At 43.5% G+C, this 26,338-nt stretch overlaps 1 protein-coding gene across 4 annotated transcripts; it reads right to left on the bottom strand.

Moving 5' to 3' along the window:
• Positions 1–3,527: 3,527 nt before the first annotated feature.
• Positions 3,528–25,527, bottom strand: LOC119165736 (uncharacterized). 4 transcript variants are annotated; one of them, XM_075871264.1, is made up of 12 exons: positions 25,320–25,527; positions 20,361–20,483; positions 19,140–19,241; positions 18,516–18,599; positions 15,691–15,765; positions 14,519–14,728; positions 13,407–13,706; positions 11,175–11,258; positions 9,374–9,490; positions 7,915–8,052; positions 5,460–5,781; positions 3,528–4,152 (listed from the first exon to the last, which is right to left on the bottom strand). In XM_075871264.1, exons 1-12 carry the CDS (start codon positions 25,405–25,407, stop codon positions 3,681–3,683), a joined length of 2,115 nt encoding a protein of 704 aa, XP_075727379.1. In that variant the 5' UTR covers positions 25,408–25,527; the 3' UTR covers positions 3,528–3,680. The 4 variants fall into 4 exon arrangements, with proteins under 4 accessions (XP_075727379.1, XP_075727380.1, XP_075727382.1 ...); XM_075871265.1 differs by having other exon boundaries at positions 14,519–14,710; XM_075871267.1 differs by lacking the exon at positions 15,691–15,765 and having other exon boundaries at positions 14,519–14,725.
• Positions 25,528–26,338: the final 811 nt, after the last annotated feature.

Below are 26,338 nucleotides of genomic sequence, written 5' to 3'. Positions count from 1 at the left end.
CCTGGATCAATTCTTTGCTCAACGTCCTCTCTCACAGTTCGTCAGAAACGACTTCACGCTCCCTCTATCGTCAAGCAAGACACTTCGCTGTCCGTGAAGGCTTGTTGTATCGCCGCAATTAGGTGACGGATGGCCGTAGGTGGCTCCTTGTCATCCCTCGTCATTTGCGTTCGGACATCTGCGCTGCCTTTCACGATGACCCCCTTGTCGTGTCCTTTCCCTAGGTCGCCAGGTTGGCTCCTTTCTGCGCGGGGAGTAATTGTACCGAAGCATAGTGGCGCCAGCTCTGTGCCAGCGTGAAAGAAGACGTTGACGTCCGTGTGTGGCTCGTGCTTGCCGGGTTCCTGCCTGTACCAGCCTGTTGCGGCTAACGTTTCTGGAATAATAACCTGTGTTTTTACGCAACCTTGCTCGTTGCAATATATATATATATATATATATATATATATATATATATATATATATATATATATATATATATATATATATATATATATATATTGCATCTCTGGTGTCAGAAATAAGACTGTGCTCCCGAAGTGCACCCCGGGTGTAGCCAGGTTCCGTAAATAATGCTTTTGCGCACCTGCTGCTAAAGAAATGACTCCACCTCGCCAGGCTTTTTATGCACGTGCGCCGACATTCTTGGAACCACTCGACGTCATGTAGCCAAGCACTAAACGTACAGGCTGCCGGGATATTTAGGATGAAGATCTTTCTCCGGTGAACCAGTTCCCAGAAAGCAAAAGTGAGATTGAAAGCAATACACTATGGGCAGAACACTCTAAAAAAAAGGGCAGTAAAAAAAAGGGGGGGGGGGGGGGGCTATGACACGCTGCTTATTTTCTGGTATTCACTTGAGTTCTCTTGGAAGATAGGCGCCGAAAAAGGGAGTTGCCATTGCAAGCGAGCCATAGAACTCTCGCGAAGGGTGTTTTGACTGCCTTCCGTGCCGAAGTTGCTGCCGTAGGCGCCTGCGTATCGCACGTTTGTCATTCGGAATAATTGTGGTGGGTTCGCCGCTCACCTCGTCGACGGGGTCTCGCGTGTCGCTGCCTGTGCCTCCACCTTCTCTGTCTCTTTGTCTTTTCGAGGCTCTTGAATTCGTCGCACCACTTGCACTGGTCCCCTGTCTTGGTACGAGCAAACATGCGCATCGTTGGTGGCGGTGACAGCAGGCTCTGTACTCGAATTGAGCTTCGAATAAATATTTTGCTCCCCGCCGCAGTGGTCTAGTGCCTAAGGTATTCAACTGCTGACCCACAGGTTGAGGGATTGAATCCCGGCTGTGGCAGCTGCACTTTCGATGGAGGCGAAAATCATTTAGGCCAGTGGGCTCAGATTCAGGTGCATGTCAAACAACCCCAGGTGGTAAAAATTTCCGGATCCCTCCACAACGGCGTCTTTCATGATTGTATGGTGACTTTGGGACGTTAAACCCCACATATATAGAGAGTAAAAGACATTGCAATGTTCATAGACTCTAGCGCTGCCTAGAGGTAATTAGGAGCGCCCTCTATAGGATGATCAGTAGGCAGATGCTCATTGTTTCAGCGGTGCTAGCCCCAGTGTTAACACGTTAGCAACAAACGAACACAAACCAGTTGGTATGTTTCGAGTATCAGTGAATATGCCGGACCATCCGTTACGCGGTAAATCTGATTTTTTCTTGCGAGACGTGATGTTTTCGTGAGAATACGTGGCAACGTGAGCATTCAATTGTATCCCGCCGAGTGCATATATCAGCTTTGGAAGATTTTCTGCAGTCACATTGTATAGTTAAATGTTGTCGTCTGACCAATGCAGTTGAAACTCGTCTTGTTTTACGTGCGTATAGCATTCATCAGTGCTTTCGAAGTGCATGATTGCCACAACACTCATTGTGCTCGAAAAGTAGCGCAGGCTCGCGATTTTTTCTTCCGACCCTTGGCCAATGCTGCGCAGCTTCATTTTTACGTTCGTTATACATGGTCGCACACCGCAAGCGATTTGCTCCTCTTGTCAGTGTGAATTATTCTCCGCACCAAGATAAACGTGGTGAGTGATTCCATGTTGTATTGTGCGTGGTGATTAACTCGTTCTTCCTGTTTTTGAAGTCATTAGGTGAAGATAATTCCTCAGATTACTTTCAGCAGTGCTGTTCACAAAAAACTGTCTTTACGCCGAGGATTTTTCACTGGACGTGGAATGCACCGAGAGTGAGCGTGACGATGAACAATCAGCTGCTAACTCGCGAGCAGCGAGTTTCACTTTACGTCTGCTCGTGTGTTAATCATTGTTCACAATCGCAAATCACTTTTATTGTATTTATTGTGTAATATTCTTTAGCGAACTCAAAATAAAACATAGTTTTCCCTGTAACTTGCATGTAGCCCAATTACTGTGAATTATAGGAGCGCCTCAGGTCGGCAACACGCTCGAGCCTAACCAGTTAAGCGAAATGGTTAGAGTGATGAAACGTGCAGTTACGACTGCAGTTCACGCTGCTAACTACTCCTGCACTTCACCAGTACCGTCCGAACAATGTTGTTCGACAAATGTTCACAATTTCGACGTTGCGACAAGCGTATACGCGATTGTTTTGATGTCTTTGTTGCGATCGCGCTGATGGAACCTGCAACATCCGAGTGATGAGAATGAGCACTGCAGGAGTCTAATCATGGCTGTGACATAAGCGCTACTTAATTGGAAGCTTGTGTTACGTTGAAGAATCAACTCAATGGTGCTTACGGTTCAAGTAATAAAGATGACAAAATATGTTTGCAAACCATCGCTACGTCAAACATTTGATCTCGTGCAGCAGTGACAGTGCGCTACAGGGTAGTGGCGCCTTACTGCGGCAAATTCGTCAGACTGGCTCGGCTCAGATTATCTCGGTCTGTCATTCAGTTCATGCGTAAATTCGAGTTCGCGCAGATTTCTGTAGCACGTGCATGATTAAGCTAGGCGCCATTGATGCATGGTCGTTCAGCTGACACTATCACCATTAACACTGTGGCAAGAAATGTGGTAGTGAACATTTAGCAGTTTTCATCGTTTGGGAAAGTACTTTGGTCTTATATTCATTTATTTGACGATCAAGAGTGCATCCGGTGAAAGCGGCACGAGGCGTAAGTCCGCACGTCCTATCTTCTTTTATGCAAATTCACGGGCTGATCAACCTTCCTCAGCCATCTTGAATCACACTGTGCGTCGTGCACCTATAGTCCGTCGGCATAGCGAATGTTCATGCCACTGCCGACACGATTAACGTGCGCCTTTTAATGGTGAGTGTACTGTTTCTGTAGGTACAATTTACACAGCGATAGGTGAGCGTCTGCAGCAACTCCGCTGAAGTATAGGCTGCCAGCCATTTCCAACAGTTCCATGCTTCCACGAGGCTGTTGCAGATGACCAAATAAAACTTTCACCTAATGGGTTATCAGAACAGTGTTCATGGCTATACCTTAGGTCTCCATTGTGACCGAAAATGCATATCTTTTCATAATTTTATGCATGTGAAAAATTTTACTTATCGACACAATACATCTGAAGAAAGTGATAGCGTTTATTTTATTGTTTCACAGTTCGATGAGTCTAATAATCGTGCATTGGCTTCCATAAACTTAATTTAGTCTCACATTCCCACTGATAAAAAGGCTTTAGGTCAGTGTGAAAACTGCATCACATGATGGTTAGGGTTAGGCTTTGAGCAATTCGATGTGCATCAAATGCGAAGTTTGGTTAAACATAGCGCATTGAGCGGGGTGAACACAAGTCAGTGGACTCCAGCTACCGATCATAAATCCCGGCTTGCAAACGCAGCCGCTGCCAGCGCATTGGGCAGTGCACATCCGAGGCTCCTTGTCACCCCAGCAAGTCGGCGGACAACGTGATTTGCATGTGGTGTACACCTGGTTTGCGCCGTGACACCTTCTGTGAAATCCTGGGCATTGTTCAGGTCGAACGCATCTGAGGGGTTCGAGAGTAAGGGCGAGGTAGCCTGGCTTACAGACGCATCCCTCACCGGCACAATATTTGGGGCAATTTGAAGGGTATGGGTTCGCGCACGTTGCTGGGCAGGACGAGCGGCAGAGGGTGAAGTACTGCTTGGGACTCGGGCAACCCGGCAGGCATTGGTGGATGCTTATGCAGGGGCCATTGGGACGTGATCTGAAATAAAAAAATGTTAGTGAGTTACTTTTAACGCGGATCTTTTCTTAATCGCACCATGTCATGGATTCGGCGTTGGCGGTGCCATCTACACTCCCACTGAGCATGCTCGCGTGTCGTGCCGCATGCTGGCGTCTCGTGCAAAGTGTGGCTCCCGCCCCCCTTTCTCGCCTAACAAGACGGACGCAAGCAGCGTCTGCTTGTAAAAAAAATACTGCTCTTCACTGGACACCCCGTGTATAACGTCACTGGATCGAGCGTTCGCAAATCAGTCAAGGGCGCCTTTACTTGGCTTTCGTTTGACTTGACGCTTTACTCGACTCAAGTAGATGAGATGGAAGCAACAGTACCGTCAGCTATTAGAGGGGCGCAACTCAATATCAGCGTTCCACCACTCGTTGAAGGCAATGCTCCACCTTCATTGAATAAATAAGAATAATAAAGACGAAATAACAATTAAGCATTCCCAAACCTGACCCAATTACGAAACACTCACATGATACACCCACCACTCTGCGACGCATTTACTCAAGTGCCCCTCGGGGGAATATGTGGGGTGGCTTTTTTTTTCTGACACTTCAAGGTGGAAAGTTATTTCCCATTTGACAATACATAAGGTTATATAAACAAGACCCACTGAAAGGTACGCCAGTAGAGTTCCAGCCACACTAGTGGAGCACAGCGTAACCTTGTGTTTTATAGTGAAACAAGGGGCGGGAAAGGTAAGTGAGTGCGAGAAGGAGAGGTGTTATGTTGAGGAGGAGAAAAGACGGCAAAGGACAAAGTACCGTATAACACGAACAAAAATATACCACAGGTAGAAATATATGCAGAAAGAGAAAGAATGAAGGTCAGTGAAAGGGGGCTGAGCAAAAGAAAGGAATGAAAGAGAAAGAAAGATACAAAGAGCAAGAGAAATGAATGGAAATCAACATAAAAAAATGACAAAGTAAGAGAAGACACAAGAGAGCAGCAAGAAGAGATACTACAAACATGATCGAAAGGTCGCAAAGCTTAAGAAGAAACCGAAAGCAAAGACTACTTAAGTACGCTTTTCTCCACTGGCTTTTCTGCATTGCGCCTTTTTGCTAGTGTATGCTGCTGTATAGTTCTGTGAAGGCTGAGGCATTTCATAAAGGTGCCTTTCCTTTTTGCCTCTCTATTGTGGATGATATCTGAACAATTATGACGCCTATATCTCTAGGACATATTGGTGCTTTGGCGTATATTCCTAGTCATATTCGATTTCCTTCAAGCGCAGGACAGGCTGTGAACAGTGAAATTGAGGCGATCAACTGGAGACGTACCGAATATAACCTGGCCGGCAGGCGCACTCTTCATAGCACGTATCGGGGCAGTTCGTGTCTATAGGCTGGTTGCACACGAGAGGGCACTGCGATTCGCACAAGTTGTAGTCCATATTCATGTGATGCTTGTTCATGCAGTGGTGGCACTCGGCGTAGCTTATGCAGTCGCCCCACGAGTTGCGTAGGTACCCTGGAGCGCAGACGCAGTCTGGGCGCAGGCGCCGCACGTTCTTCCACGTTGTCTCGGGGTGACAGAAGCGGTCCCTGTGGTGGCCCCGGTTAGGTACCTCATGACGGCCACAGTGCACCATCTTCACGTGATCTGTTTCAGAAAAGTAGTAAATGCAGCGGGAACAATATTGAACCTGACGTTTCGATTCGTTTTAACAACAAAGCTGCTTGAGCTTGACAAGGTTCAGTGGGCTGACTCCGAAAACTCACTAATAAGCATGCGCATCACCGCAGCCCTGTCGAAACCGCTGTCGAGGCCAGCTGGCAAGCTTAATGAAAACCTCAGTACCCCTACCAGAAATGAACCATCGTATGTCTCGGCCATAGCATTTTTTCGGTAGCGTGAAAGTAGATGCTTGGAATTATCACGCATTTTAGTGCGAAACAACTTTGTTTTTTTCAACACAAGAATGCGAACGCTGGAGCCGTACGTGCTTTTGAAGCTGTGCAAATAATTTTATGAACTGTTAGTCATGCTACGCTTCTGTGTCCATTCCCGAATATTTAGTATGATAAGGTATGTAAGCTTTCATGTACGATACATAAAGATTTGATTTTGTTATCATCACGTGCTTCTCATAGCACTTCTAGCTCATAGGACATGTTAAGATTCGGTGTTATTGAGTTGAATCATGCTAAGCGTTCCCCTAGGCACACCATTTATATCCTTCAGGGACTACATTCATTATACACAATGAAAAAAATCTTAGTAGAGTTGTCGGTACTCTACATGACATTTTACAATACCAGAATCATGAGAAACAACGAACATGCCCAACATCTCTAAAAACGTAATATTGCAAAAAAAAAATCGGCAGATCTCACGTATCTTGGGAATCGACGTTATGCGACTCATGCGGAAAAATGGTGAGTGTGTCGCAATTTTTTATTGAGCTACACGTCATTAAATTACACTAAATATAGTACAAATGTTGCGTGCACAGACATACGTTGAAGAGTTGTAGATGTTTATATTACCAGTTGCTTGCGCATGCGACCCGTACATGCGTACTAGTAACACCAGAAGCTTATTTGAAGCGCTGTAGATCGCGAACATGCTGGCCCTCCTGGACACTGCTACACAAATCAACTTCAGCGTACGGCAACTAACCACAATTGACGTTAGCCCGACGTGATGGCTGTATCAAAGGAGTACATATGTAATGTTTATAAAATTGGATAGGCAGCATTGCAAACACTATTGACGTTTCACCAAGATTAGCGTCTGTTTGAAAAGTAGTTTTGATACCTGGCGTAGCTCTGTGGTGGAATGCTTCATTGCTATGCAGAATGTTTCGGGTCGATTCCAGCTGTGACGATATCATTTATTTTTTTCCTTTCACCACGTTGACGCTACCGATGTCGGGTATTTGTTAACGCTCACGCGTTGAAATTGCCCATGTGTGTTCTCGTCCTTCCTTGGTAGATACTAAGTGTGAATCACCTGTGGTACGTACATGCATATTAGTGGCACATATATTCTAGCCCGTGGGTATGTGCCACTGTCTGGCGGAAAGTGTTTGATGGCGTATGCAACGGGAATGCGAGATTATTTATGTTTTGACAACCGCGTAACTTTCGTCGAATCATCTTACCTTCCCATAATAATGTTGGTTCACGCCAAGAGGCTGATCACGAGAGCACCCAAACGTAAGCGGCTAGATAGATACGCTCAAAGTCACTCAAGTTTGCTAAGATATGCTTCGCATTTAAAAGACAAGAAAAGCGAACAAACACACAATCTTGTGTAGCTTTTCATTCGTCTCGTCTATTTCGCGCTGCTTTTTGCTTTTTGCAATATGTGACCAACTTGCCCAGCAAGACACAGTTTTAAGATTTATGTTTTCAAATTCTGTAGTAGTAGGCTGTGAGTACGCCTAAGGGTATGAATTTATTAGTATTTCTCTGAAGATGGCATTCATAAGAAATATTTTTGTATACCAAAATATGATCGTCTCTCGTATCACTCAAGATTTCTTAAAGCCAACTTTCCACAGTTGTGGTTACAGTTAGCAAAAACATGAAAGTGAGGCTACAGACCGCAAGGGCATGCTAGTGTCAGCAGCCACAAAATAGTAGACGCCTGTACCTGGGAGTATCGAAATGGCTACGCAAATGTGAAGTTTCTGACAAAAACTACACTCAAGATCAGTTACGCTTTGAGGAGCTGTTGTCGTATTGTACAAAAAAGCAGCGCTGAATATTATTTATCATATATAGTTACCAGGAACGCCATCTACGATGCTCGACGATATCGCAGCTGACGGCAACTTTACGTTTAATGGAATCGAACGCTTTCTTCGTCGTTGTCCTAGCGTTCTTCTCAGGGAGTCTGCTCTTCGTGACAAACGCGTCATGAAGCCTGTGAACAAAACCGATAGAAAATTAAGAAATGCCATCATGCACAATGGTGTAAGGTGGTGGTGGTAGAAACATTTTATCACATGTAAGACAAGTCGTTTGGAAATTGCGCAGCTATTATATAAAATCACGTACTTTGGCCGCACTTTCCAGCTGCAAGTACGCAACCAGCAATTATTATAAGTGGGTTAACTCTACCGCCAAGCATAACACTTTTTTTTCGTTCATAATAACTGCATTAAATTATTCTTGCATATAGTGCCATGGGCAGATTGTCCCATTTACAGTTTTGGTTGTAGCCCTAGCTCGGTTTTACTGCCATTTACAATTGCAGTTATAATGAGCGTCATTTGCGGAGCTGGCATTCTCTACTTTCCCGAATTCTGCAATGATGACTTTCAGTTAGACTGGTAATATCACGACTTGAAATATGCATTTCAAACTGCCTCATGTTATCTATTTTTGTCTATGTTGCAACTTCTCTCCTACAATGAGATTTCAAAATGGGTGCACAGCTCTTATGCAAGTTTATGTAGTGAGCACTCGCACTGCGCAAAACATTGAAGAACACTTCTCACACCATCTTTTTCGTTCTTGTACCTTGAACTCGTCGATTTGCGTTAGTTACCAAGAAAAGTATCATGTCGCCGTTTGTGAAATGAAGTCTTTTTTTTTCTCTTTCATTTCATGACTCTTCATTTCACATTATTATATTTCAATTGTATATTAGTCGTTATAACCCCTATTCTTTCGCCTTGGTGCATTTACGACATCTCAGAACTTCAGAATGCTGGCTATCAAATATAGGGTGAAAGGCGGGAACGAGAATTGAACAGATGCAAGCAGTTTACGAGGGCAAGTGTGGCACTCTTTCTCAAGCCTCAGTAATGGTACTACCAGCCTTTGTGATAATATTGCCAGAATTTTGCGAGTGTTTATTTCACCATTGCGTGCTACTAGAGCTACAGAGGTTCCGAAACCGAATGGCCAGTAATTATGCTGAACGAAGGTTCCCCCAGTACACTAATACCGAATCGCGAGTAGATTAGTTTTAAGATTGATAGCTATTATGCGATCAAGCGGTTAACTACGCTAATTGACTGCTTCCATCAAGGCTTCAGTGCAGAATACTGAAACCTGAGTCGGTCCCTCAGTAGAAAAGCATGTTAATAGCTCACGCATAATTCTGCTTCTTATTGCAACCGTTTTTTAATCAGACTTTCCCACTAAAGTAGTTTTGTCACTTGTTAGGTTGCGGTTATCAGTCTTTTGGCAGATTTGGATTACTTATTTCAGCGATGTGACAAGAACTTCAAGCTTACGTCTGCCTCTGCGTTCCAACCTCCTGCCTGCCCTGGTGCCTTGTAACAAACGGAGTCCGGTTCCAGCGAGATCGTTGGTCACAGAGCCAATGGCGCCTCGAGCTAAATTGCGCAAGGCTGCAAGGACATTCAAATCACTGTGAAAGACACAACAAACACACGTGCACATGTATAGGCTCTAAACAAATGAAGGCTAACAGTGCCAGTAGTATCCTGCCAAGATAACAGCTTGGAAGGAACAAAGCAGAAAGGATTAACGCTGTTACGTTAACCAAAAGAGCACCTGGTTTACCCCACTGAGCTGACAGATTGAAAAACGCGAATAGAAAGACACGAAAGAAAGTATGTAAAGAGATGGAGAGAAGAAAATAACAGGTGAAGTTTCTGACGTGTGTAGGACCACTGCACACAGAGGTTTGCACATGTTCATCATACTCAAACTGCTGAAAAATGCCTTATCTTCCCCAAGGTTCGTGACGACTTGACTTCATTGCCGCCTATTATCCATTTACTATGCTACACGTAATAGAGTAAAACTCATGAGTCATTTACTTTTCTTGGCTTTACAATCTGCGGGTTATCATTTATGTTGTGTCAAGCAACGAAGCAAGCTCCCGAAATTCCCGCCTTTCATTTGCCCGGTATGGTCGTAACACGAAGATTATGAACACACCCCTGTTATTTCCTGCAAGAAATCTCAACAACTACCCGGTGGCAGTCAACTGCTTTTTTAAGTGGTACATGGTCAGAGTGCACAATGTTACGACTTTCAGGGCACGCACAATATTAGGACTTGCATGATACTGCTATTAAAGATACAACTATCACGCAACTGCAACTTCTGTTGAATAGCACAGGTTTCTGTTAATAGGTATACCCTCAGCAGCTAGTCATGGCTGTCTGGGTGAATACCACCACTGCACACTTTTCACGTGCGATCTCGAACCCTTATTTACGAAAGTGGCTTGACAAGATCTTGACTAAAAAGTCAAGAATGTGGCATGATTCTGGCAGTTTTCTCAAACCGGGTGCGGAGAGGAAGGCAAGCCACACCTGATGTGGCTATGCAGTTATCAGTGCAAATATAAAATTGTATTTCCCTTGTAACTTGTCGAATAATCGAATAAAGGTTAGACTGACAAGTGCCGGGCTTGACACTCTACCTTGAGCAACTTTCAGCTGCTGTAGCATTCCAGTTTCTTGTAATTTTCTGTGAACACTTACAGTGAACGCTCTGGCGAGTAGCTCCTTACCCACATATAGATCTTAACACGAAGAAGGGTAGCTCAAGCCACGCAACAACGAGGGCATACCAAGGTGACCAACGTTCCACAGCAACGGTGCTAAAAACACTTGTTCGTACCACACTATGTACTTAAGCCGCGAAACCAGAGTGGGGTTGAGGAAAACTCAAAGGCTTCTTGCTCGAGTAACCCGGAAAATCGCTGGTAGCAAGACGCACCTAAATATTCCTATGTATAGCAGTCAAGCTAGACGTCTTCGATTCGCCACGTGATGTTTTTATTAAAGGACTGATGGATTCACAAGGTTATTATGAAATGCGTTAATATTGTATGTCGCTGCTTACATTCGACATCAACGCCACCTTTTTGTTGTCAAATAGCCCAATAAAAGAATGCTGAACTGTCCTTCAAGCCCAGGCAAGTTCAGATAAATCTAATTGGCAGTGCCTGCGAGTGAAAGTGACCACTTTCTTTATCCTTATCCCAATGTTTTTCTGAATGATAAATGTTGTCAAATACTACTGTAATCAACGCTCGTAATACAAAACTTAGCTTACGGTTAAACAAGCTCTCGAACGGTCTCCTCCTTGAAGACAAGGCGCCTCCTCCAGCTCCTCTTCCTTCATTGCCTTCGCCTTCAGCTGTCACAAATAGGTGGGAAAAAAAGGAAGTACGAGTATTGTAACAAAAGATGACCTAGACAGATTACGAATGCAGTTGTGAGTAGCGTCAACCTTTCAAGAGTGTGGTACTACACATGTAAAAAGCATCAGAGTGATACAGTGAATAATTGCAGAACTCTATAAGAAAGGTCGCGACACGGAATGCCACTGGTCACGTGTCATCGTGTCATCGTGTCACGGAAGTGAAGTCACTGATTATGTGCATTTCGAGGTGCACTATGAAGATTGAAGCAACACGCCACTAAAGAGGTTGGCAAGGAGCTAGAGAGAGAGAGAGAGATTAACGTTTATCTTGAAACAGTGTTCAGTGTTTTGAGCGATGCCCGATATCACCCTAAGGTGGAAGGGTCCCCTAGTCCAGGGACCCTTTGGTGTCGACTGCCCTCTTGGCCCTGGCGACGAATTATCGCTGGTCTTTCAGATCCTCGAGGATGAGCTCGAGGAAGAAGCAAGAGTTGTAGTCTCTTTTCCTGTCCTTACTTTTCGTTCTTCAGTAGAATGTAGCCACAAGCGTGGAAGCTGAACAATTGAGTGCAAGATTTTCACTGAAGTAGATGGTTCTAGAAGTTCGATGCCATTGCTATGCTTCATACCCAAACAATTGCAATATTTATTATTAGACACCAATTTTTTTGTTGTTGTCTGGCTGAAGCCTATAGAAAAGGATTGCTCTTTTAATAATCGAAAAACCACCTCAGTGATTGGGGGCAACAGTTAAGATGATTTTTGTGTCAAACCTCTCCGATGAAACTGAGCAGAGCAGTCTTTATAGTGAAAGAAATGACATCACGCGTTTCTGTTCCGTTTATTTTGAGTGTGTTCGGCACTGTTTGAAATATCAACGAGTTCCTGAGGAACTAAGCCTCGTCTGGCTTAGTTGCAGTTGCAGAGTTCGTGACATCAATGCTAAAAAAACCAAACATGGCACAATAAAAAATTTTATGCTAGAGGTTCAGGCACAGCGCACCTAGCAAAGAACAAGAGAAACACATATAAGCTCATGTGCCAACAAACGCACCCGCAGACACACATTCTCTGGCTGTAAGTTCGGTGCTCTACGCCTCCACTTTACGTTTTCCCATTTGAACAAGCCCAGCGTTACCCATCGATCAACAAACCGTGCTTCCGCAAAACACGTGATGAGAGCAAGTTTTATAGTGCTGAGATATCAATTCTGACATGCCCCACAAACCAATATATAGAGGCTACCTCAGCAATAATTTGAAAAGCATGTCCTTGCAAAACAGTAGTGAGTTTATTATGTGAGGCTCCCTCATTTCAACAATCTGGTATTGTGGAACACAGAAACATTTTACGTGGTAGAACACGCGATATATATGCATTTCATATATCACCGAGCACAATGCGGACAAATGAGAAAACACTCTTGCAACATATGAACTGCGAACGCATGTGCTAACACATCAAACTAGAATATTTTCTTCAAATTGCATTTCGTCAAGAGATATGCATTAATAGGAAAATTGCGAGTTTCAACGTCCAGGAATTTATATTTACTTGTGACTGATGCCGTACCTGAGGGGCTTAGAAAGTTTTGACTATAACGTGCACTTATGTCCAAGAACATGGCGTTCAATCGTTTTTATCTCATTCGAGAATGAGGCCCATGGGGCCGGGATTAGATTCTGCGAGTTTCAGGTCAGCCGTCGACGACCCCTTGTACCCTCATAACATGCGTTCGCCAAAGGACCCTGACCCAAAAGAAACTATTGCAGTCAAATTCATGTCGTCGTAAAAAAACGCATCATCATACTATATGGCAATCCTTCTTTACTTCGATGTAAATATTGCAAATATTTCAATTATTTAGTATACAGAGACAAATAAGGTTTATTCTTCACTTCTATGTTGCCAAAATATGAGCTTCTTGTGAAGAATTTATATTAATACCAAATAAGGAATTACTAATTGCACATAAAAACATTTCTCCTCTTTCACCAGGCTTGGCAGCCAAAATTTATTCATGTTGTATTAGCAGTTAGAACTTACGGTCCTTCATACCACCAGCTACATCGTTCAATTAAATACATCCCCGATTGCTGAAGTATCTTAATTTATCTTTTTTTCTATATTCGAAATACTCACCTTCCTCTTCCCGAGTTTCTCCACTGCTGAGGCGTCCTGTCCCTCCTCCCGGCATCCCTAGTGGTGGCGGTCCCCGCGAAGGCATGTTGGTCCAACCATAACCACCACTTGAAGTGGTTCGGCTGTAGCCACCACCAAAATTACCACCGCTGAAATGACCTCCGTCAAAACCTGCTCCACCGAGATGACCACCGCCAAAGCCGCTACCACCATGTCCACCAAAGCTTGTTCTCGGAGGTTGCCCAGCTTCTCCGCTGAAGCCACCGCTGGGACCAACTCGTGGCACTGATGGCGATCTGCCTGTTCTTGTGGAATTTATTTGAACAAAAAAGGACCCGTTTTGGGGCTGGCGTACAGAGAAACGACATTGAGCAGCCTCATACAACTTCGTCTTAATCAACGTGGTACCGCTTCACTTTGTAGTTCCTTTAGTAGCAAAAACAGTGGTCTTACAGGAGACTTCATCAAGACCGAGCACTCTGTCTTGTTGCTTGCAGTAGTAGTGCGTGTGTTTCAGAGCCTAAAGAAGATATAGTATAAGAAATAACTGAAAGCATGTCCGTGGAGTCCTCCTTTCACTCTTCTGCTTTGCGTCTTCAAGAATTTTTTTTAAATACCGATCGTATAGCCTATATTGTGATCTGAAAAACCGTAATGAAGTTATGCAGTTCACGCTACAACATTTTCTTCAACAAATATTGATTCCTGTGTCTTGACACTGCCGCATTTTTTTCAACCATAAGAAGCATATTGAAACTTTATGCTGGTAGGAAAACATAGTCATAGGATGGTATCGTTGTCATAGGATGGTATCGATGGAGAATCAGTTGCATTTTCTAGGAAAACAAATTGCTTGCTGTTGGCAATATATCAGCAAGTCTTTGAAAGTATCTCTTGCACGTGTGCTTTGATTCTCATATATAGCAGCAACGACCGCCTTTTTTTTTCTCCTGCCTCTTTTTGAACAAAAAGTGTATCGCTCTTCCACTAGTACTAAATAAAGGCCTTCCTGTCGTAAAATATGCATAAGCTCATCATGTATATTGTCAATAGTTGAAATATACTACCTAAAGTTTGCACGTTCGTTTAATATCTGTCAAATATTAGCTCACCTTCTTCTACTGAATTTCCTTCACCTCCGAGTCCACCAAAGCCGGCATCGCCAAAACTGCCACTTCTCATACCAGCTCCACTGAAACTGCCACCGCCGAAGTCATTGCCCATGCCTCTAAGTCCAGGAAACATTGGTTGCGAAGGCTGTCCAGCTCGTCCATTGATGCCACCCCGTAAACCACCTGTGAGACCTGCTGATCTTCCAGCTTCTGGGGAATAAATTTCAGGTGACACAGGAAAAATTAAGGCGATTGCTGCATGAAGAATAAGTGTGCGGAGAAAAAATACACAAGTCATGACGGTGTGCCCCATTTTGGTCCGGTCACGTGGCGCCTTCTCACCGGTTCGAGAGCAAGCCGAAGCTCGACTTTACGTTCTGTGAAAAATCTGAAAACGACATGCCTCTCTGCGCTGCTATATTTTATTTGCATATTTGTGCATGTAAGACGCTGTGGCGATGCCCCTGACATGGGTCGACTGTTGACCGGTAGACTATGACAATTATGATAATCGATGATGTCATCAATCGCCTCACGTGGTGAAGTGATCATGCGATGTCACGAAGTGGTAAATTATTTTGACGTTCTATGGTGGCGTCACCTGATAAAGTCGCACTGTAACGCTGTCGGTCGATCGAATTCTCACAAAGTGCCACGTTAGCCTCACTGACGGAAGCACTACCGCAGTTAATTAAAGCTTGCGCAAAGCAGTTTGTCGCCGTGAAGTCATGTCAGCTCAGTTTCTCACTCATGGCTCCCATCCATCGTATGCTAATCGATGAAATTCAATTGCTTTGCGCGAGGCATTGTCGTGTAAAGTGCATGCACGTGGTGGTTTATGATTTTACGTCATTGTCACTTTGCTGTAAGGTAAAACTTACAATAAATACCTTTGTAAAAATATATTTGATGCAATAAAATAGGCCTCCGCTAGAGGCTGTTATAGGCCTCTGCTAAGAGGCTGACGTCAACAGTTTCACCAGCAAAATGTTTCTTCCATATCCTGAACTACACAAATAGTCATCTTATTTGAGCTCCCTAAGTGGCATGGCTTCAATGTTCTACTTTTATTATTTCGGCAGTTTCGGTTTCTTTGCGATTTCAATAGTTTTTTTTTAATTCTAGTAAAGTGTACAGCAACATCTTCTTTCGTAATTATTTTATATACTAACCTCCAATTTCACCACTAGCTGAACCGTATAAGCCACCAGAGCCGATGCCAGAAGGAATACCTCCGATTCCTCCACCTGTGTGTGTAACGGGGAACATTTATTTAACAAAAACTTCGGTACCAAAGCAATGATGTGCCAATATATCTCTTGAAAAACGATGTGAAGCCATTGTCCTTAATATGCAATGATTTTTGTCACGCGTGTACAATAATGCTGAAAAAAATAAGTGATCACATCCAGAGTACTTCCTGAGTAAGTAGAAATATCGTTAGTTGTTATTGCCAACGTTCGCTCTCATTGTCATTAGACGCGCTTTTTAACTTGCCAACTGGATCATCACTTCAAACGTGCTTAATGCTCACAGACTAGTACCTAATTCACCTTACGGCTTAAAAAGCAACCAAGTGCGATAATTACGTGCTGTACGAATTATGTTGAAATGGTAAGTAGATTGTATCTTATAATAGAAGAGTTTTTTAATTCAGTGAATTCGGGCATGTGTTCATTTCACGCGTGCAAAACAAAGTACAATCATTTTGATTGTCTTAAATACACTTATCACTAATAACAATTGGTTCATACTAATCCATCTCAAGTCCGTGTCGCATCATTGCATTATTATGCGTGTACGTGACTGTACGTGTTATGTGTTTATCGCTGTATATTATAGTCATCACCCAGCACTTGGAGTAGCATGCCAGGTGACAAACCAGCCAAACATCTCGAGCTTTCTATTGAAGCAGCTTTCTCTCTTTTTATGTATTACGTTGAACTAACTACACTAGGTACGTAAGTGAAACCATTTTTTCTATATTTTTGCTTGGGTGTGTTCGCACTCTCGGGGGACTCCCTCGCGAAATTCCGTGCCGACCGGTTGTGCCCTCGTGATCTCCGACGTCAGCGTAGCTCTGGCCGACTGGGCTCGCCCTACGTCATCTCCTGACGCCACCTTCGACGACAGCCCAGCTCTGACCTACCGGACTTGCCCTACGCCATTTCCTGGCGTCGACAAGAGCTCTCGCAAGTGGTGCCCCATCCTCGGAATCCTGTGACCGTGTTTCCATCTTTCCTATCTCTCCTATCCCCTCGATAAGTCCCCGCTCGCTTGCCTAGCGCATCTTTCTCTCTCTCAATACCTTTAATCTTATTCTTTTAATCCCTCCTCACCCCTATCCCTTGTGAGCTACTGTTGAGGTGTCGCTCCCTGAAGCAGACAGTTACGGGGCTCACTTTTTTCTTCCTTTCTCTCTTAGAACCACTTGGTGTTCGTACTCTCACTCACTGAAGAGCTTAAGTGGTTCCGTGATGGTGACATTGAACTGCAATAAACGAGGTCACAGGCTTCTTTTGTGTTACCAGAGGTGGCATTTTGATGAACTCGAAAAGCTGAAACTATCGTGTATTCAATTTTAGGTGCAGCATACTCAATCTTTGATAAACCGAAGTGATCCACATTTCGCACCCTCTTCAGGTTGTGCAGCCATTTTTTTGTCTGACGCACCAAAATGCAGCAACAAATTGCTTTATGATGCCAAGAAAATAATTAAGGGGTGGCCGGCAATTTCATAGCCTCATAACCATGACCGTTAGACGTGTTCTAAACTGAGATTGTCAAAGCTTGAAGTAGTGACACTGGGGCCAATTTTAAACCTACGTGTCTCCGCACTCAAAGGCGTGAGCAGAAATGTTTTCGGGGGCAGGAAAGTAGCACATCCTTGAAATAGTCAATTTACACTGCGTATGCCAAGTCGAAAAAAAAAATTTGGGACGTCGGCCCAGTGTGGCCTTCCCTGGCTGCGCTACTGTTCATATTGTTTGACGTTGAGGTACAGGGGTCGTCAGAAGCTCACAAGCATTACTGCCATAGGACCACATGTGGCAGCGCACTTTACCTTATGACTACCCTGTACCTACGTTTTTAACAGCAGTATCAGTATCTAATGGCATCGTCGAAGTCGACGAATGTGGTGCGTACCGCTCCTTGCCAACTGCTTCGAATTTTATTGCCGGTCACTTGGTGTTGAATGTGCTGAGCTTTGAGTGACTTGCCATTGCTTTTTCCATACATTTGGTGACCGTCTCAAGTGTCTGGAAGTTTCTCTCTCTCAAATTCACATAAAGACATACTCTTCTGTACATAGTTTTAACTAGTACGAATGATACTAATATCATGACCTAGTATACGCTCCAGTGGTGACCTACATCATTGGAATAAATGCCAGATACCAGGGGCTCCGGAAGTGTATCTGAAGTGTGGGCGACGTTCGTCCGCAGGGTTATATATATATATATATATATATATATATATATATATATATATATATATATATATATATATATATATATATATATATATATATATATATATATATATATATATATATATATATATATATATATATATATATATATATATATATATATAGGGGCGTTAATACATACCTCTGTTTTTGCTGAGGCGACAAAAGGAGGGGGCGAGGAAAAATGATATTGCAGGAGCTGTTAGTGGGGGGCGTGCCCCCCTCGTTTCTAACCCCTGCCAGATACCCACCTTTGAAGGCTGCTAAACATCTCAAGAAAAGTACAGGTAAACTAAAGGCCTGGCGAAGGCTAATCACATTTGTCGATACTACCTCTGACACCGTTGGGCACCGTCTCAAATAGCCACGTAACAACGTACAAACGTCAACAATAACTTCAGAGTTGTGTAACGTCTTTCCAACATATTGCTCTAAGTATTTGTCTATGCATATTCGCCTTTTTGTGCGCGATAACATTTTTTATTCCATAATGAATACAATAGTTTAGGTCAAGACGCTACATACCTTCGATGCCGCGACCACCTATGCCAGATTCCACGCCGCCTAAGCCTCCGATATTATTAGGTAGTCCATTTTCGCCACTGCCCCCTGCACCAGGAAATATAAGTGAAAATTTCACGTGAATACCACCCGCCCTACCTGCATACATTTGTCTGAAGGGTTTCCCGAGCTTTACAATTCATTCAGTCAATTGCCAGCCGTCACAATGCTCTCTTTCGAACCATATGATGTTTAAAAATCTGCTTGTCGAGAGCATACTTGCTTATTTGAAATCTCCCTATGCCAAATACATGGCTAGCATCATAACAATTGAGGATGTTAGCTAGAGTCTAAGAACAACGCACACAAGTACACATTGATGAGGGCCTAATGCCTTTCACGTTAAGTCTTGTTAATCTAACTTAAGGGAAATCATGGATACTAATTAACTACTAACACTTGAATATCTCTTTGTCTTCAGCTTTTGCTCCCTTTTACCGTGAAGTAACATTCCCAGTTTGTCTGCATTTTTCGCACTTTGCATGGTGCTGGTCAGCTGCAAATTTGAATGCGCAGAATAAATATGCAATGAAATGGACATCAAGCAGAGCTTCAAAAACTCGAGGTAACCCTATGATATTTGCTTACCTTCCATGCCGCCATGCCATGAGCCTTCTGGAGGAGTACTGCCGCCATTTGGTAGCCCAGGCATTACGGGGCCTCTACGTGGCCCATTGGCAATTCCTAGTTCTGAAAACCAGGAAGAAATCTTTCAGTTCAAATGGCTAGTATAGCGGTCTCTGAGTGTTCGGGGCGAGAAACATTTATTACGAAGTACATAATAAAGCGAAGCACTAGAGCCACACCCATAAGGCAACATCGATGTGGCTTATAGCCGACAAACTAAAAAAAAGCGTAGTGAAAACCCACACCAGGGTAAGTTCATCCTATCCATGATGTGAACCCCCCCTCGAACGGGTTTTTGAAATACTGTAGTGACTACACACATTTCTGCTTAGCGATTCTGGCACTCTTCTTAAATATGTGATCGAGAAGCGCTATTTCGTATTTTTGAAAGAAATGTACTCATTTAAAAGAAAGAACTACTCAGCAGGTGCATTATGGTTGATTGCTCTCTACTGTAGGAATTCTGACAGCTCTCACCTGTGATGCCCTGGCAGAAGCAATCTGTTGTGATAAAAACTAACAGCTACAGAAGCACCAGATGAATGTTTTTTTCTTCACCGAACTCTGTGTAACGCTTTCTTTCGCACTGCAAAACACGCTGGATAGTCAATACAAGAAATTGCAACGCAGATACTTTATTCACTGGCATGCGTTCTGCTTAGGATAGCTTCTTATTGAAGATGTCCTCTTAGAGTCTACGTCAAGGGAAGCTTTTTTTTTTCGTGTAGAAGTCGCTCTGTCTCGGGGAATGCTTTATTCAATACAGTGTGGCTCCATCTGATTTCGTGTATGTTCCAAGGTGGAGAGGACTTAATGCACCTTTCAACTCGGCTAGCCTCAAAGGGTCTCCATGAGAAGCTCCAGCTTTATACGCCATTAAACGGGCAATAGCTATGCAGCTGAATTCGTCAATAATTATTTTTAGGGCAAAGTGCTAACATCACATTAGCAAGCAGAGTAGGAAGAGTAATGCTTTCTTTTGTAAGCATGCCATAAAGTCCCGAAGAATTGCAGAAATGTTTCATCCCACTTTTAAATGGCTTTCTTTTCACTGTTGTTGCTCTGCAGTATCAAAAATTCCTTACTAAAGCGTTTATTCTTATCAATATATCCCACATTTTGTCATCTAATCAGTTATATTTCAGCACCAAACTCCACATTCTTCTTTTAAACGTTCCTTACCTGAACTCTCAGATGAACTGCCACCACCTGCTCCGGAAATTCTCCCATTGCCTCGAGTGTGTGATGCCCTCGTCGTTACGGGCCTAACGCCGTAGGCAATAATCTCAATTTCGTCACCTGCAACTGGTAACACATGAAAAGTACAACAATAAAAAAGTGTTCGTGAGCATAATGAAATACTGTGTTGTGGAGACACTCACGTTGGAAGGGAATATATGCGAGGAGAGAACCTTATTAACCTAATTTTAGAAAGAAGCTACAATGAGTGGATGATATTTTTAGCTTGAAACCTATATTTAGAGCCCGCCAATTTTTCTTTTGATATCAGCGTGAAAATTGAGGAAAGAACGTCGCCTATCCACTAAATGAATGACGATAAGAGAGTGAAGCAGCCAGGTCGTTCACTGTCACCGTAAATCACCCATGATATTGACCACTCACGGAAGTAAATGAGCGGCAAGTGTTGTGTGGTTATGTGCAATGTTCATTGGTCATAACTGGTATGTTGTGTGAAGTTCTGTATTTCGTTTTGCCTTCTGTATTATACTTTGTGCTATCGAATTGAGCCTGAAGTTGCAAAGACGAGGTCTGCGCACGTTTCCCTGGGGGTTTCCATACTGGTACTAAACGCATCGTAGAGCATATCAATCGTCGTCTATGCTCCACAAGCCCGTCGTTGTTCATGGCCATCATTGTCATCAACTTCATCGTCATCAGCATCACCGTTGTCATCATGGCGTATAGTAAGAGCACCGTACATGACGTTCGAGGAGCTATAGGGTGTTAAATGGTATATAATAGGGCTCAGTGAGGTTAGGAGGACAGATGAGGCCTATACTGTGCTACAGAATGGGCACGTCCTTTGCTATCGGGGCTTGGCCGACAGAAGAGAACTGAGAGTGGGGTTCCTAATTTACAGAAACATAACTGCCAACATAGAGGAATACTATAGCATTAATAAAAGGGTGGTAGGTAATGTAATTAAACTGGATAAAAGACACAAGATGAAAGTAGTACAGGCTTACGCGCCTACATCCAGCCACGACTACGCTTCAGTTGAAAGCTTCTATGAAGACGTGGAATCGGCAATAAGTAAGGTAAAAACACAGTATACTATAGTGATGGGCGACTTTAATGCAAAGGTAGGGAAGAAGCAGGCTGGAGACCAGGCAGTAGGAGATTATGGCATCGGTACTAGAAACGCCAGAGGAGAACTACTATTAGAATTCGCAGAACGCAATAATTTGCGGATTTTGAATACCTTCTACCGAAAACGAGAAAACCGCAAGTGGACGTGGAGGAGCCCTAATGGCGAAAAAAAGAACGAAATAGACTTTATAATGACTGCACACCCCGGAATCGTGCAGGATGTGGAAGTGGTTGGCAAGGTACGATGCAGTGACCATAGAATGGTACGGTCTCGAATTCGCCTAGACTTGAAGAAGGAACGACAGAAACTGATACGCAAGAAGCCAATCAATGAGTTAGCACTGAGAGGGAAAGTACAGGAATTCAGAGTGTCGCTGCAGAACAGGTACTCGGCTCTTAGTGAGGAAACCAACCTTAGCGTAGATACAATGATTGATAATCTGACGAGTATCATTACGGAGTGTGCAGTGGAAGTTGGAGGCAGGGTAGTTAGACAGGACACTGGCAAGCTTTCCCAGGAAACGAAGAACCTAATTAAGAAGCGTCAAAGCATAAAAGTGTCAAGTACAACAGACAAAATAGAACTGGCAGAGCTTTCGAAGTTGATTAATAGACGTAAAGTATGCGATGTAAGAAGATATAACATGGAGAGAATTGAACACGCTCTGGAAAACGGAGGAAGCGTCAAAGCAGTGAAGAGGAAACTTGGGATAGGCAAAAGTCGGATGTATGCACTAAGGGACAAAGAAGGCAAAATAATACCAATATGGATAGGATAGTTAAAATAGCGGAGGAGTTTTACAGAGATCTGTACAGTAGCCGAGACAACCACGACCTTAATACTATAAGAACTAGCAGTAACACAGATGACACCCCACCAGTAATGACAGAAGAAGTCCGAAAAGCTTTGGAGAGCATGCAAAGAGGCAAAGCTGCTGGTGAGGATCAGGTAACATCAGATCTGCTGAAAGATGGAGGACAGATTGTGTTAGAAAAACTAGCCAACCTGTTTACGAGGTGTCTCCTGACGGGAAGGGTACCAGAGTCTTGGAAGAACGCTAACATCATCTTAATACATAAGAAAGGAGATGACAAGGACTTGAAGAATTACAGGGCGATCAGCTTGCTTTCTGCAGTAGACAAGCTATTTACAAAGGTAATTGCTAACAGAGTAAAGAAAACATTAGAATTCAATCAACCAAAGGAACAAGCAGGATTTCGAACAGGCTACTCAACAATTGACCACATTCATACTATCAATCAGGTAATAGAGAAATGCTCAGAGTACAACCAACTACTATACATAGCCTTCATAGATTACGAGAAGGCGTTTGATTCAGAAGAAATATCAGCCGTCATGCAGACACTGCGGAATCAGGGCGTAGATGAAGTATATATAAACATTCTGGAAGAAATCTACAGGGGATCAACTGCTACCGTAGTGCTTCATAAAGAAAGCAACAGAATACCAATCAAGAAGGGTGTAAGGCAGGGAGCACAATCTCCCCAATGCTATTTACCTCGTGCTTACAGGAGGTTTTCATAAGCGTAGAATGGGAGAAGTTAGGGATAAGAGTTAATGGAGAGTACCTTAGTAACCTGCGCTTCGCCGATGACATTGCATTGCTGAGTAACTCAGGGTACGAATTGCAACTCATGATTACGGAGTTAGACAAGGAGAGCAGAAAGGTGGGTCTTAAAATTAATCTGCAGAAAACGAAAGTAATGTACAACAACCTCGGGAAGGAGCAGCACTTCGAGATAGATAATAGTGCAATTGAAGTTGTAAAAGACTATGTCTACTTAGGGCAGGTAATAACCGCAGAGCCTAACCACGAGATTGAAGCAACTAGAAGAATAAGAATGGGGCGGAGCACATTCGGCAAGCACTCTCAAATTATGACAGGTAGATTGCCACTATCCCTCAAGAGGAAGGTATATAACAGCTGTATCTTGCCGGTACTTAGCTGCGGGGCAGAAACCTGGAGACTTACAAAAAGGGTTCAGCTTAAATTGAGGACGACGCAGCGAGCAATGTAAAGAAAAATGGTAGGTGTAATCTTAAGAGACAAGAATAGAGCAGAGTGGATTAGGGGACAAACGGGGGTTAAGGATATCATAGTTGAAATAAAGAAGAGAAAATGGACATGGGCCGGGCATGTAGCGCGTAGACAGGATAAGCGCTGGTCATTAAGGGTAACTAACTGGATTCCCAGAGAAGGGAAGCGGGTTAGGGGGAGACAGAAGGTTAGGTGGGCAGACGAGATTAAGAAGTTTGCGGGTATAAATTGGCAGCAGCTAGCACAGGACCGGCTTAACTGGCGGAACATTGGAGAGGCCTTTGTCCTGCAGTGGACGTAGTCAGGCTGATGATGATGATGACATGACGTATAGTGCATGTACGGTGCCGTGATTGCATGAATAAAATGTGTGGTCTGGAACGCGCTTGTTCTTCATCGACATGAACGTCATTGTCATCGTCATGACGTATAGTGAGTGGCTTGCAAGTGGTGTACCGTGGTGGTCTGAAACACGCTTGTTCTTCATCGTTATTAGCATCATCGTCATCGTCAACTGCGGCTACGGCGCACAACGTCAATCCCAAGACCAACGTAGTAGACATAAAAGCCATCATGAGAGCACAACTAAACACCACCCACAAGAAGAAGCAGACGAGGACAGGCGCACAGACAAGCCTTGGCCACAAGGAGCTTCATCCCTAAAAAATCTACATGAGTGTCACGTGAAAATTGTCACGTCTTTTTGATGCAGGTTGAAGCACTTTTTTTTATATGTCAAGATCCTGCGCTAAAATAAGTAAAAGCATTGACCCTTCGTTATTTGTTCAAATCTAATGTTAAAGCAGGGCTCCAAAAAACTTTGCTTGTTCACGCGTTTAGTAATACCTAGAATGATCATTGTCGTGCGTCTGAAGCAAAACAAAAGCAAATGCTTCTAAGATCAAGTGGCGTCTAAGAGTTCTCTTTGCTGCGGCCTCTAGAACGTGGGATGCTTAGCACGAAATGCCACAAGAGCTGGTATTGGCGTAGACGAAAGGTATGTTCCGTATTGTATTAACCTGACATGGCGAGCTGGAAGTTTATTCATTGCTTTGAGTTGTGCAGCAGAAAAGATTGATTGATTGATTGATTGATTGATTGATTGATTGATTGATTGATTGATTGATTGATTGATTGATTGATTGATTGATTGATTTATGGGGTTTAACGTCCCAAAACCACCATATGATTATGAGAGACGCCGTAGTGAAGGGCTCCGGAAATTTCGACCACCTGGGGTTCTTTAACGTGCACCCAAATCTGAGCACACGGGCCTACAACATGTCCGCCTCCATCGGAAATGCAGCCGCCACAGCCGGGATTTGATCCCGCAACCTGCGAGTCAGCAGCCGAGTACCTTAGCCACTAGACCACCGTGGTGGGGCATGCAGCAGAAAAGAAAAGAGGAGTAATTACAAAGCACAAAAATTAACAAGCAAAGATAAAAAAATTGTCAACTGCAACAAGTGACCCAGATAACAAGGAAATGTACAGTAGTTATTGTTGTGGTGTGGATGTTCACGGGCAAACATTTACACCCAAGGCCTACCGATATTATACAGACTAGCATATCATTTAGTACGTACAATCATATAGCTGTTCACCATAAGTGCTTGTGTAGTTAAGTACTGACTAACAAGCAATTTAGGAGGACGATGGCCTTTTGCAGCATGCACTTTTCTGGCCACAGTCCAATTATTGGTTGTAGGGCGAGATGGAAGATTGTACATGGAGAAGGTGGAGTGCTTACCATGAGAATACCTTGTCAATGATATCGTTAGGAGCACAAAGGAGCGTATAATTAATGATTTTGTCATAACGTCTCCACTTTCTTTCATCTATAAGGGCCAGGCACCCAGCTGATTCTCTCTCGAAGATATCTAGGGTGAGCTCCTTTGTGTTCACGGCACAACCACGGATTTGATGCCGACCAAGGCCAGCCGTGTCCTAGCTCCCTATTGTTCTTTTCATACTGAGCATTGGGCAAAAATGGACTCTCTCTCTGATTGAAAGTGCGCGGGAGAGGCTGCATCATTTTCATCATACCATGACAGAATCTGTTTCTTCAGAACCAAAGCGTTGTGTCGTGCTTCCACAGTGCCAGAAAAAACTTCCTGTTCTCTAAATGGGGTCGACATTGGCTAGTCTTAAGATTAGAATACTGTCGCTATGGGCGTGTTGCAACGGCATAATTACGAGTGCAAACCAGCGCAACGTATAGAATGAAATAGAAGAGGCGACAGTACTCTGCATCCTCTCTGGTGTCGCCTCCTGTCTTTTTCGCTGATTTGCACCAACACTTAGCGAACATGAAGCAATCAACCAGGTGATGGATGTTAAAAGACTTGGCATGCAAAACCTGGCAGACAAGAAAGAATTCAACGTCCACAAAAGATATTTGTGGCGTTCTCACTTCTCTTTGTGTCCGCATTCGCACGCCCACACTTTTGACATAAATGGCCGCCAAGTATCTCAGTTCTCAATTATTCAAGGCAGTACATCAATTACAAGATTAAAAGATAGCAAGATATGCAAATGATTATGGGCTGATGTGGCAGTTGCATACGTGAAACCCAAGGAAGGGGGGTAAAATCGCACTGTGTGTTTAGTTACCCTAAGGAACCGGGAGGCCATTAAATAGAGAGGGAATAGGAAGATTTTCAACATGTGTACAATACAATAAATGTTCAGACGCATCAATATATAAAACTTAAATGGAAAAAACTACACAAAACAGCAGTGATAAGGAAAAAAGCATATATTTATAAA

This window comes from Rhipicephalus microplus, chromosome 8 (genome assembly GCF_043290135.1).
Source record: "Rhipicephalus microplus isolate Deutch F79 chromosome 8, USDA_Rmic, whole genome shotgun sequence".
In the NCBI taxonomy this organism is placed as follows: domain Eukaryota; kingdom Metazoa; phylum Arthropoda; class Arachnida; order Ixodida; family Ixodidae; genus Rhipicephalus; species Rhipicephalus microplus.
The sequence above is the reverse complement of the archived record's forward strand: the minus strand, read 5'-3'. Positions and strand labels throughout refer to the sequence as shown.